The 11,266-nt window shown below is 41.4% G+C and overlaps 2 protein-coding genes across 2 annotated transcripts; one reads left to right on the forward strand and one right to left on the reverse strand.

The window, feature by feature from the left end:
* Positions 1 to 248: 248 nt before the first annotated feature.
* Positions 249 to 2,685, forward strand: pigp (phosphatidylinositol glycan anchor biosynthesis, class P). The gene is made up of 5 exons (XM_056466501.1): positions 249 to 320; positions 413 to 515; positions 1,170 to 1,242; positions 1,331 to 1,449; positions 1,909 to 2,685. Exons 2-5 carry the CDS (start codon positions 428 to 430, stop codon positions 2,010 to 2,012), a joined length of 384 nt encoding a protein of 127 aa, XP_056322476.1. The 5' UTR covers positions 249 to 320; positions 413 to 427; the 3' UTR covers positions 2,013 to 2,685.
* Positions 2,686 to 4,976: 2,291 nt separating this feature from the next.
* On the reverse strand, positions 4,977 to 10,086 carry ripply3 (ripply transcriptional repressor 3). Its single transcript, XM_056467108.1, has 4 exons — positions 10,009 to 10,086; positions 9,873 to 9,930; positions 5,673 to 5,734; positions 4,977 to 5,566 (listed from the first exon to the last, which is right to left on the reverse strand). Exons 1-4 carry the CDS (start codon positions 10,047 to 10,049, stop codon positions 5,392 to 5,394), a joined length of 336 nt encoding a protein of 111 aa, XP_056323083.1. The 5' UTR covers positions 10,050 to 10,086; the 3' UTR covers positions 4,977 to 5,391.
* Positions 10,087 to 11,266: the final 1,180 nt, after the last annotated feature.

An 11,266-nucleotide genomic window follows, 5' to 3' on the forward strand; every position in this document is an offset into this window, starting at 1 on the left:
TCTGTTGTTCGCGCGCGAACTGACTCGGGATCCGCCAGCATTTGTCTTAAAGGCACAGTTCACCCAATAATTTAAATTCTGTCCTCATTTACTGCCTCTTTACTTGTTTGAGAGAGAGTGTGAGATAGTCTTCAAAATAAACATTATTTTTTACAAACAATATTTATATAGAAAATAAAAAATCAGAGGGACAGTGTGTGTGTGATGTTCGCACCTCACATTAAAGCACTGTTTGTTTGTATCTCCAGGCCGCGCGGGGGCAGCAGAACGCAGTGCGCGTGCGCAGAAACACAGAGAAGCAGCTTCAGGAAATAAGACATGTATGTTCTGGTTTTCGATTTATATGTTACAGTATTTATCGAAACTAACGCGTTCGGCGTTTGGGGTGTTGATGTGAGTGTGTTGTGCGCAGGTGTAGCTGCTGGAGATGGTGATGGTGGAGAATTCTCCTTCTCCTCTGCCAGAAAGAGCCATCTACGGCTTTGTGCTGTTCCTGGGCTCTCAGCTGGGCTTCTGTACGTCTCTCCTCATCTCTGCTGTCTAACTGTCTGCTCGATCTGTCCTGATGTTGCACATTTATTATCATTTACAGACGAGGGAAGGGGTTAATTCTGTGGCGAAACACATGAACTGAATTTACAGCAGACAGCAGACATCATCAGATACTATAGTACAGAGGATTATACTGTATATATATATTCAGTATAAGTGTATATATGATAATGAATGCTGACTGTAGGAAGAAGGACTTTAGTTTTACCACAGTAAACTGTTCTGTTATATCCGATAGTTGAAGGAGAACACAGTATTGGATCATTTTTATATTACTATAGTTGTTTGTTACCATAGCAACTGCAGAAGCACCACAAATAAACTACTGTAGTTGTGTTACCATAGCAACTGTAGAATCCCCACAAAAGATCAATAGCTATAATAGTTGTTACCATAGCAACTGTAGAATCACCACAACAGATCAATTACTATAGTTGTTATGTAACCATAGCAACGGCAGAATCACCACAACAGATCAATTGTTATAGTTGTTGTGTTTCCATAGCAACTGCAGAATCACCACAACAGTTCTTTATCTGTAGTGATGTGTGTGTGTGTGTGTCCTCTTGTTTGTGTCTGATGTGTGTGTGTGTGTGTGTGTGTGTGTTCTCCATCAGTGCTGTATGTGGTCTGGGCGTTCGTTCCTGACTCTTGGCTCCATGCAGCCGGTCTGACCTACTGGCCGCAGAAGTGAGTGGATCTGTCTGTCGTCTGCTCTTCAGATTCTGATGTTTAATGTCTGATCAATCACTCTGTCTCTCCGTCTGTCTGTCTTCAGATACTGGGCTCTGGCGGGCCCCATATACCTGCTGGTGGCCCTGAGCACCTGCTTCGTTCTGCTGTTTGGAGTGAATATGATGAACACGGCTCCGCTGGCCTCGGTGGACAACATCACAGGCGAGATCCCTGTTTCATAACAATGAAGCCAAGCAGAGCGAGATACAGACGAACACTAGAGTAGCCATTAGAGTGTTTGAGCTGCTGAAGAGAATGTCAGCATAGACTAGGAGGATTATAGATGTGGAGTTCTAGATCAACAGGAGCGACATAGACTGACAGAAGCATGAAGCACACACTCACACTGAAGCACACATGCACACCTGACAACACACACACTGCTGTTTTACACCTGACACACAGTAGCTCCGCCCTCTTCTGAAAAGAGCACAAGCTCATTTGCATTTAAAGCGACAGACACCAAAACACCACCATTAGGGTCAAAGCCTGAAAGGGTCAGTTTCAGAGAGCTGGAGAACATTATCTGTGTGATATTCTCAGCTCACACACACACACACACACACACACACACACACACTCTCTCTCTCTCATGTAACGCTGGTTTGTGTGCTGCTCCAGATGCGTATGGCAGGAGTCAGCGGGTGGACGAGGACCAGCCGGGAGCGATCCCCAGACTCAGAGACGTGTCGGTCAGTGAAATGAGCCGGGCCTTTTACCTGTGAGCCGCCTCTGTCATCAGCACTGGAGAGGCGTTTGCAGAGGCGTCTCAGGTGAGCAGATCCATCAGGTGTGTGTGACGGCCTGAACTCCAGCTTTCAGATGACCCCGCCGTGACCCCAGCGACCCCTGTGAAGCCACACCTCAAAACAAAACTGCACTTCAGCATTTCTCTCAGAGATCCCTTACTCCCGCTGTGTGTGTGTGTGTGTGTGTGTGTGTGTGTGTGTGTCAGACGCTGACCTCACAGTGACCTGCAGTGAAACGGTCACGTCTCTATCTGACCATCACGTCCATCAGTCTGCAGTGTGAGCGTAAACAGACTGCTGACGCTTCACCTGTGACCCCGCGACCCCTCACACACACACACACACAGCATCTCCACAGTCATCAGTGTGTCTCTGCATCATTCAGACAGCACAGGTCTTCAGTTTTCCCCTCAGTAATTTCCTGTCATCCTGTTTAGTGTCCACAGATAATCAAATGTACAGAAGAGCTGTAATATGACCTCTGTTCATGTGGTGTAATGTATAATAATTATATAATGTCTGCTTCAGTGCTTCTGATAACGTTGTAAATACAGTTATCATTAGTGAAACATCATGCGGTGTGTATGTTTGATGTCAGAATGGTTTGACATGTATTCTGAGCTGTCCTTAATACAATAATTCACAGTGATTCTGTTGTCAGAGTTTTGAAGGAGAGTGGTAAAGAATAAAGATGTCTGGTGAAAAATAATGAGCATACTGAACTCACTGAGCTGAACATTAAATAGAGACGTCTGATATGTCCAGAAAGTCATCACTGATGTGAATATGAATGACTGGAGATTTGACATATACAGCTGTGGTCAAAAGTTTACACCCCCTGCAGAATCTGCTAACTGCTAATTATAGGAGCAATCATAAAACAATACATGTTTATTAATATTAGTACTGACCTGAATAAGACATTTCACATGACAACACACTAAACACTCGCTGAAGATTCCAGAAGGGAAAACTGAATTCAGACATTTTCTTATTTAGCCTAAATACTTTTCTTTCCTTTAGTAGCGCCCTACAGAAGCCCTGCAGAAGACATGCGTTCAGTGAGTGTTTGAGTCTTCTGTAATAAGTGAATATCAGTTCCTCAGTATGAAAAGCTGGAGCTCAACATCATTCATTCATTCATTTTCTTTTCGGCTTAGTCCCTATATTTATCTAGGGTCTCCACAGCGGAATGAACCCACAACTTATCCAGCATATGCTTTACGCAGCAGATACCCTTCCAGCTGCAACCCATCACTGGGAAACATCCATACACACTCATACACTACGGCCAGTTTAGTTGATCAGTTCCCCTATAGCGCATGTGTTTGGACTGTGGGGGAAACCGGAGCACCCGGAGGAAACCCATGCCAACACGGGGAGAACATGCAAACTCCACACAGAAACATCAACTGACCCAGCCGGGACTCAAACCAGCGACCTTCTTGCTGTGAGGGGATTGTGCTACCCACTGCTCTGCCCCAAGATCATACAGTCATTTCTTAAATACACAAAACTGCTGAAACTAAAGCGTTTAAAGTGATTGTGCAGCTAAAATACTAACTAATTATGCATTTTACATGATCCGTCTTATTAGGGTCAAATCCTGCAAGGGGAATGTAAACTTTCAACCTCAAACAGATGCTCCAGTCCTGAAAGAATTAAAGGAATAATGATGGCACAGATAAGATTTCAGTGCCTTGAGACGCTACTTTTAAAGGTGCTGTATAGAAATAAAGTTTAGGTAACACTTAATTCTGATGGTCTATTTGAGTATTAGTAGACTGTCTGCTTAATATCTGCTGATACTGCTGCTAAACAGACATTCAACTGACTAGAAGTACATGTCAACTCACACTAACCCCAACCTAACAGTCTGCTTATAATCTAATGAGAGTTAGCTGCAATGTAACTTAAATTCACCAAACAGACCATCAGAATAAAGTGTGAGCAAGTGTATAATTCCCATAATTGACTCAGTATTGACCCATCCTCAAGTGGTTATAAACCTTTGTATATATTGTGAAAAATGTTAGAATTATTGACCTCCATAGTTTAATAAACACACTGTGTAAGTCAACGCTGTTTTTCAGCTTTCTTCAAAATATCTTCCTTTGTGTTCAACAGAAAAACTCTAGTAAAGCTGTAGCACACCTCTGTTACTGTGAGGCTGGAGTTAAATAAAGTTTTGTGTTCATATCTGAGACACAGACCACTCTCATTCTTCACTAGTGTGAACAGGCCTGTAGTGTTTCCATCCTCATAATCAAACACAGCCACAGAAGATACTAATGCACATCATCTGTGTTTAATTTGAGTTCACAGATCAGCAGTAATACAATCAACAGCACACACACACACACACACACACACACACACACACACACACACACACACGCATACACACACACGCACACACGCACACACACACACGCACACACACACGCACACACACACACACACACACACACACACACACAGTGAGGGAAACTAGCATTGAACACATTGTGTTTTGTCCTGGGAATAATCTCTCTAAAGGAGCCGTTGACATGGAATTAAAGCAGATTTTGGTGAAAACCCAAACATAAAACAACAAACAAACTATGAAATATTGTTATGTGTAGTAACAGAAGGAGAAAGCGCTGTACTCGTCTGTCAGCTGAGCTTTATTCTGTATTCTCTATTGGGTTGGAGTCAGGGGATTGGCTGGGCCATTCTACAGCTTGATTTTCTTTCTCTGAAAGCATTTGAGAGTCTCCTTGGCTGTTTTGGATCATTGTCTTGCTGAAATGTCCACTCTGTTTTCATCTTCATCCTCCTGCTGATGTAGATGTTGGACTGAAGCAGCTGCTATTCATTTACACTGAGGAAGAGCAGAGGCTTGCTGAAGAGTACTGAGAGATTTCAGCTGCTGTCTGGGCTTTCACTGCTCAAATACACCACCCTTTCTTCATGTGTTCAATACTTTTACCCTGCATCATTACACATAACTTCATTTGTCAACTCATTAGATTAGTTTTCTTTGCATGTATGGATTTCTCTGGTTGTTTCTAACATCCAGGGAACATTTCAAGTCAACAGCACCTTTAGAAAGATACTTTCTGAGAAAAATGGAGACGTGTTGAATATACAAGCATACACACACACACACACACACACACACACACACAGATAAATGCCTGTCAGGTAAAGGTGAGCTCCTGTCAGGTGTCCCGCAGTGGGCTGATGGTCCGCCACTGGTGCTGTGACCCGTCCTGTGTTCCTGCAGCTCATCATCATCATCCTCATCCTCACACACCCTGATGTTCAGCTGGTCTCCTGAACAGTCTTTGCTCCTGATGATCATCTGCTTGTCTCACGGCCTACAGAGCCTGCAGTGTGTGTGTTCTTCATCGTCATCATCCTCATCCTCAGAGCTGGAGTCTTCATCGTTGTAGAAATGCAGAGTGGCCTGAACCGGGAAACTGGCCAGAACACTGGAGCCCAGGCGGGACAGATACTCCTGCATGCGGGATCTGGGCAGAAACAGCCTGCAGATGGATGACCAGCGCTGTCAGTAACACACACACACACGCACACATACACACACGTACACACACACACACAGCTGAAAACATGACTGGGGAATGATCAGACCTCACAGGATGATGGAAAACACCTCCAGACGGCCGAGCGCTCCTCAGACCTCCAGCAAGCGTCTGAACAGAAGATCAGAGATGGACAAAGCTGAAATAAGCAGATCTCAGAGGAGCACTACAGCACTCTTAAAGGCACAGCGCAGCCAAAACAGACAGTTCTGCCCTCATTTACTCTCTTCACAAACCTGTTCCACTTATTTCTGTTGAACACAAAAGAAGATGTTTTGAAAAATGTTACAAACCTGTAACCATTAGCTCGGTTTCCATCTGCCAATTGTTGTGCATTTTGGATTATCACGATGCTTGATGGAAATGCACATAAAGAAATGTGTGCGCAAACTTTTTATAAATGTGTGTGTGTGAGGGTCTTTGTGTCATTAATGTTAGTCTGCAGATATAAATGTGTGTGTGTGAGGGTCTTTGTGTCATTAATGTTGGTCTGCAGATATAAATGTGTGTGTGAGGGTCTTTGTGTCATTAATGTTGGTCTGCAGATATAAATGTGTGTGTGTTGAGGGTCTTTGTGTCATTAATGTTGGTCTGCAGATATAAATGTGTGTGTGAGGGTCTTTGTGTCATTAATGTTGGTCTGCAGATATAAATGTGTGTGTGTGAGGGTCTTTGTGTCATTAATGTTGGTCTGCAGATATAAATGTGTGTGTGAGGGTCTTTGTGTCATTAATGTTGGTCTGACAGATATAAATGTGTGTGTGTGAGGGTCTTTGAGTCATTAATGTTGGTCTGCAGATATAAATGTGTGTGTGTGAGGGTGTTTGTGTCATTAATGTTGGTCTGCAGATATAAATGTGTGTGTGAGGGTCTTTGTGTCATTAATGTTGGTCTGACAGATATAAATGTGTGTGTGTGAGGGTCTTTGTGTCATTAATGTTAGTCTGCAGATATAAATGTGTGTGTGTGAGGGTCTTTGTGTCATTAATGTTGGTCTGCAGATATAAATGTGTGTGTGTGAGGGTCTTTGTGTCATTAATGTTGGTCTGCAGATATAAATGTGTGTGTGTGAGGGTCTTTGTGTCATTAATGTTGGTCTGCAGATATAAATGTGTGTGTGTGTGTGTGAGGGTGTTTGTGTCATTAATGTTGGTCTGCAGATATAAATGTGTGTGTGAGGGTGTTTGTGTCATTAATGTTGGTCTGCAGATATAAATGTGTGTGTGTGAGGGTGTTTGTGTCATTAATGTTGGTCTGCAGATATAAATGTGTGTGTGTGAGGGTGTTTGTGTCATTAATGTTGGTCTGCAGATATAAATGTGTGTGTGAGGGTCTTTGTGTCATTAATGTTGGTCTGCAGATATAAATGTGTGTGTGTGAGGGTCTTTGTGTCATTAATGTTGGTCTGCAGATATAAATGTGTGTGTGTGAGGGTCTTTGTGTCATTAATGTTGGTCTGCAGATATAAATGTGTGTGTGTGAGGGTGTTTGTGTCATTAATGTTGGTCTGCAGATATAAATGTGTGTGTGAGGGTCTTTAGGTCATTAATGTTGCTCTGCAGATATAAATGTGTGTGTGAGGGTCTTTGTGTCATTAATGTTGGTCTGACAGATATAAATGTGTGTGTGAGGGTGTTTGTGTCATTAATGTTGGTCTGCAGATATAAATGTGTGTGTGAGGGTCTTTGTGTCATTAATGTTAGTCTGCAGATATAAATGTGTGTGTGAGGGTCTTTGTGTCATTAATGTTGGTCTGCAGATATAAATGTGTGTGTGAGGGTCTTTGTGTCATTAATGTTGGTCTGCAGATATAAATGTGTGTGTGTGAGGGTCTTTGTGTCATTAATGTTAGTCTGCAGATATAAATGTGTGTGTGTGAGGGTCTTTGTGTCATTAATGTTGGTCTGCAGATATAAATGTGTGTGTGAGGGTGTTTGTGTCATTAATGTTGGTCTGCAGATATAAATGTGTGTGTGAGGGTCTTTGTGTCATTAATGTTAGTCTGCAGATATAAATGTGTGTGTGAGGGTCTTTGTGTCATTAATGTTGGTCTGCAGATATAAATGTGTGTGTGAGGGTCTTTGTGTCATTAATGTTGGTCTGCAGATATAAATGTGTGTGTGTGAGGGTCTTTGTGTCATTAATGTTGGTCTGCAGATATAAATGTGTGTGTGAGGGTGTTTGTGTCATTAATGTTGGTCTGCAGATATAAATGTGTGTGTGAGGGTCTTTGTGTCATTAATGTTGGTCTGCAGATATAAATGTGTGTGTGAGGGTCTTTAGGTCATTAATGTTGCTCTGCAGATATAAATGTGTGTGTGAGGGTCTTTGTGTCATTAATGTTGGTCTGACAGATATAAATGTGTGTGTGTGAGGGTGTTTGTGTCATTAATGTTGGTCTGACAGATATAAATGTGTGTGTGTGAGGGTGTTTGTGTCATTAATGTTGGTCTGACAGATATAAATGTGTGTGTGTGTGAGGGTCTTTGTGTCATTAATGTTGCTCTGACAGATATAAATGTGTGTGTGAGGGTCTTTGTGTCATTAATGTTGGTCTGCAGATATAAATGTGTGTGTGTGAGGGTCTTTGTGTCATTAATGTTGGTCTGCAGATATAAATGTGTGTGTGTGAGGGTCTTTGTGTCATTAATGTTGGTCTGCAGATATAAATGTGTGTGTGTGAGGGTCTTTGTGTCATTAATGTTGGTCTGCAGATATATATGTGTGTGTGTGAGGGTCTTTGTGTCATTAATGTTAGTCTGCAGATATAAATGTGTGTGTGAGGGTCTTTGTGTCATTAATGTTGGTCTGCAGATATAAATGTGTGTGTGTGTGTGTGTGTGAGGGTCTTTGTGTCATTAATGTTGGTCTGCAGATATAAATGTGTGTGTGAGGGTCTTTGTGTCATTAATGTTGCACTGCAGATATAAATGTGTGTGTGTGTGTGTGTGTGTGTGAGGGTCTTTGTGTCATTAATGTTGGTCTGCAGATATAAATGTGTGTGTGTGAGGGTCTTTGTGTCATTAATGTTAGTCTGCAGATATAAATGTGTGTGTGAGGGTCTTTGTGTCATTAATGTTGGTCTGCAGATATAAATGTGTGTGTGTGTGTGTGTGTGAGGGTCTTTGTGTCATTAATGTTGGTCTGCAGATATAAATGTGTGTGTGAGGGTCTTTGTGTCATTAATGTTGCACTGCAGATATAAATGTGTGTGTGTGTGTGTGTGTGTGTGAGGGTCTTTGTGTCATTAATGTTGGTCTGCAGATATTAATGTGTGTGTGTGAGGGTCTTTGTGTCATTAATGTTAGTCTGCAGATATTAATGTGTGTGTGTGAGGGTCTTTGTGTCATTAATGTTGGTCTGCAGCTCTCGATTGTGTCAGATGTTGTTGTGCTGATTGTAAAAGGCCTCAGTCCTCCGGCATTTTAGAATAAAAAATGATTATTATGCAGCTACACGACGCCTCAACATTTTGCTGTCTGTTCAGTTGCTAATATCAAATATGAAAATAGGCAGTTCCTCACATCATGTGTTCATTTAATTGTTGACAGCATAGCCAGGGTAATGTGAATGACTTTATAAAGTACACATTTGGGAGTCTGTTTTCCATATCAAACGTGCGAAGTCTGAACTTACAAGGAGAGGATGAAGACTGAACTGTGTGAAGGCTACTTAATATTGAGGAAAAGCCCCAATCAGAGAGGAGAATGTCTGCAGCCCCGCCTCCGTTTCAGATGTCTCCATTTCCCCCCCATCCACACTGAGATGGAGCAGCAGGGTTTTAGAATGAACACGGCCTCTCTAACGTTTACAAAACGCTCAAACTCTGGCAGAGTGTGGACGGATGGTGTAACCGTAGCAAAACTTAAGCGTTCTCAAACTGAAAGGTATCAGTGTAAAGGGGCCTCAGTGATATCTGTGCAGGAGCAGCAGGAGGTGATGCTCTCCTGTGCAGCACTGATGGAGACGCTACTTTACTCACTGGTGTTTTATGCCATATAAATTTAATTGGCATCATTGGATGGAAACACAGTTAGAGTCACTTAAACAGCATTTGTTTTTCCTACAGTGGAAGTCAATGGTTACAGGGTTACTAATGTTTCCAAACATCTTCTTTTGTGTTCAACAATACAAGGAAACTCCTGAAACCACTTGAGGATGAGTAAACGGTAACTTATTTTTGGGTGAACTGCCCCTTTAAACTGAAATCCTCACACCACCGAACTCATAGAAGTCTCCTTAAAGTTACCTTGTGTGCTCGAGCCTCAGTTGCGGAGAGACTCCACGGTCTCCATAGCACAGAACAACTATCAGAGCACAGGAAAACATCATTATTCGCCCTGAAGACTTTAAACCAGGAGGAGAAACTGATCTTAAACTCTTACCTGAGCGTCTGATCCGCGTCTACACACACCGGCAGCATCATTCACACTGCGCGCTTCCGACACGCGCGCACGCTGACGAAGACGCGCGCACAATGGGCGTGTTCTGTGTGCGCCCGCCCCTCTGACATCAGTGATTATTATTCAGTTCCCTCAATACTGTATCGCTGTGTCGATGTCATAATAGAGTCCTGATGCTGTAACTGATATCTTTATACTTGATTGTATTTGCCCCTGACTCTGTTTATTTATTAGTTTTATATGTCCTTTACTATATATGTTACTTCTGTTTTCTTTATAAAATAAATACAAATAAACAACAGAAACGAAACCCCTGACTTATCATATAAAATATACTAAATAGGCCAATATTAAATATTTGTACATTTTTAAACATGGAATTTTACTATTTCCAACTTAGCAAAGCTAGTTAAATCTCCAGAAAGCATGTTATGTGTGTTATTTTACTTTGTATAGCGCAATATGGTGTTATTCCATGTTTTTATTATAAACCCATATGAAAAATAAACGGTAATAGTTTATACTCTATACTGCTTTATACTAAAGTACTTGAATTAAACAGTTGTGGTGATTCTACAGTTGCTATGGAAACAGAGCAACTACAGTAATTGATCTGTTGTGGTGATTCTACAGTTGCTATGGTAACACAACAACTATAGTAATGTAAACAAATGACCCAATACTGCAGTTTCTACTAATTTAATACACCGTAGTTTACTGTAGTAAAACTTCAGTATACTATCAGTTCACCATAGTTGATTCCACATTACACTGGATCATTCCTTAACAAAGTGCTGTAAGTATTATTATATATCCAATATAATACATTTAAATATAGTAATATTGAAAAACACTATAGTATTTTTACTATAAATGACTACGTAAGAATCCAGCTGTTGAATTCTGAGCATATACTTTTTGCCAAAGAAGAAATAAAGGTCAAAAACTCAAACACTCAACACAACACACATCAAAAACTCTAAATAATAAATATATATTATAATGATAATAATAACACTAACTCTGATGATGGATAATGATTTATTAGCTGCTCGCAGCTGAGGCCTTCAGAAAACATGGAAACATGCTCTGTCTTTAAAGAGTTACTGAGGGAAATATCAGCTTAGCATTGTCGGTGTGACTGCGAGTATTATAAGTGATTAATAATAATACACTATACATATACACAGAGACAGAGACAGAGCGGCCAGAGACAGAGCGGCCGCCAGAGGACAGCAGA

The sequence above is a fragment of the Danio aesculapii genome, chromosome 10 (assembly GCF_903798145.1).
Source record: "Danio aesculapii chromosome 10, fDanAes4.1, whole genome shotgun sequence".
Classification (NCBI taxonomy): domain Eukaryota; kingdom Metazoa; phylum Chordata; class Actinopteri; order Cypriniformes; family Danionidae; genus Danio; species Danio aesculapii.

Bases quoted from the DNA above. Each gene is read 5' to 3' on its own strand.
- ripply3 (XM_056467108.1), bottom strand. From the start codon at position 10,049: ATGATGCTGCCGGTGTGTGTAGACGCGGATCAGACGCTCAG. The intron at 9,931-10,008 runs GTAAGAGTTTAA...GTGCTCTGATAG, and splicing joins GACGCGGATCAGACGCTCAG to TTGTTCTGTGCTATGGAGAC. The intron at 5,567-5,672 runs GTCTGATCATTC...ATCCATCTGCAG, and splicing joins GTTTTCCATCATCCTGTGAG to GCTGTTTCTGCCCAGATCCC.
- pigp (XM_056466501.1), top strand. From the start codon at position 428: ATGGTGATGGTGGAGAATTCTCCTTCTCCTCTGCCAGAAAGAGCCATC. The intron at 516-1,169 runs GTACGTCTCTCC...GTTCTCCATCAG, and splicing joins GGGCTCTCAGCTGGGCTTCT to TGCTGTATGTGGTCTGGGCG. The intron at 1,450-1,908 runs GCGAGATCCCTG...GTGCTGCTCCAG, and splicing joins CTCGGTGGACAACATCACAG to ATGCGTATGGCAGGAGTCAG.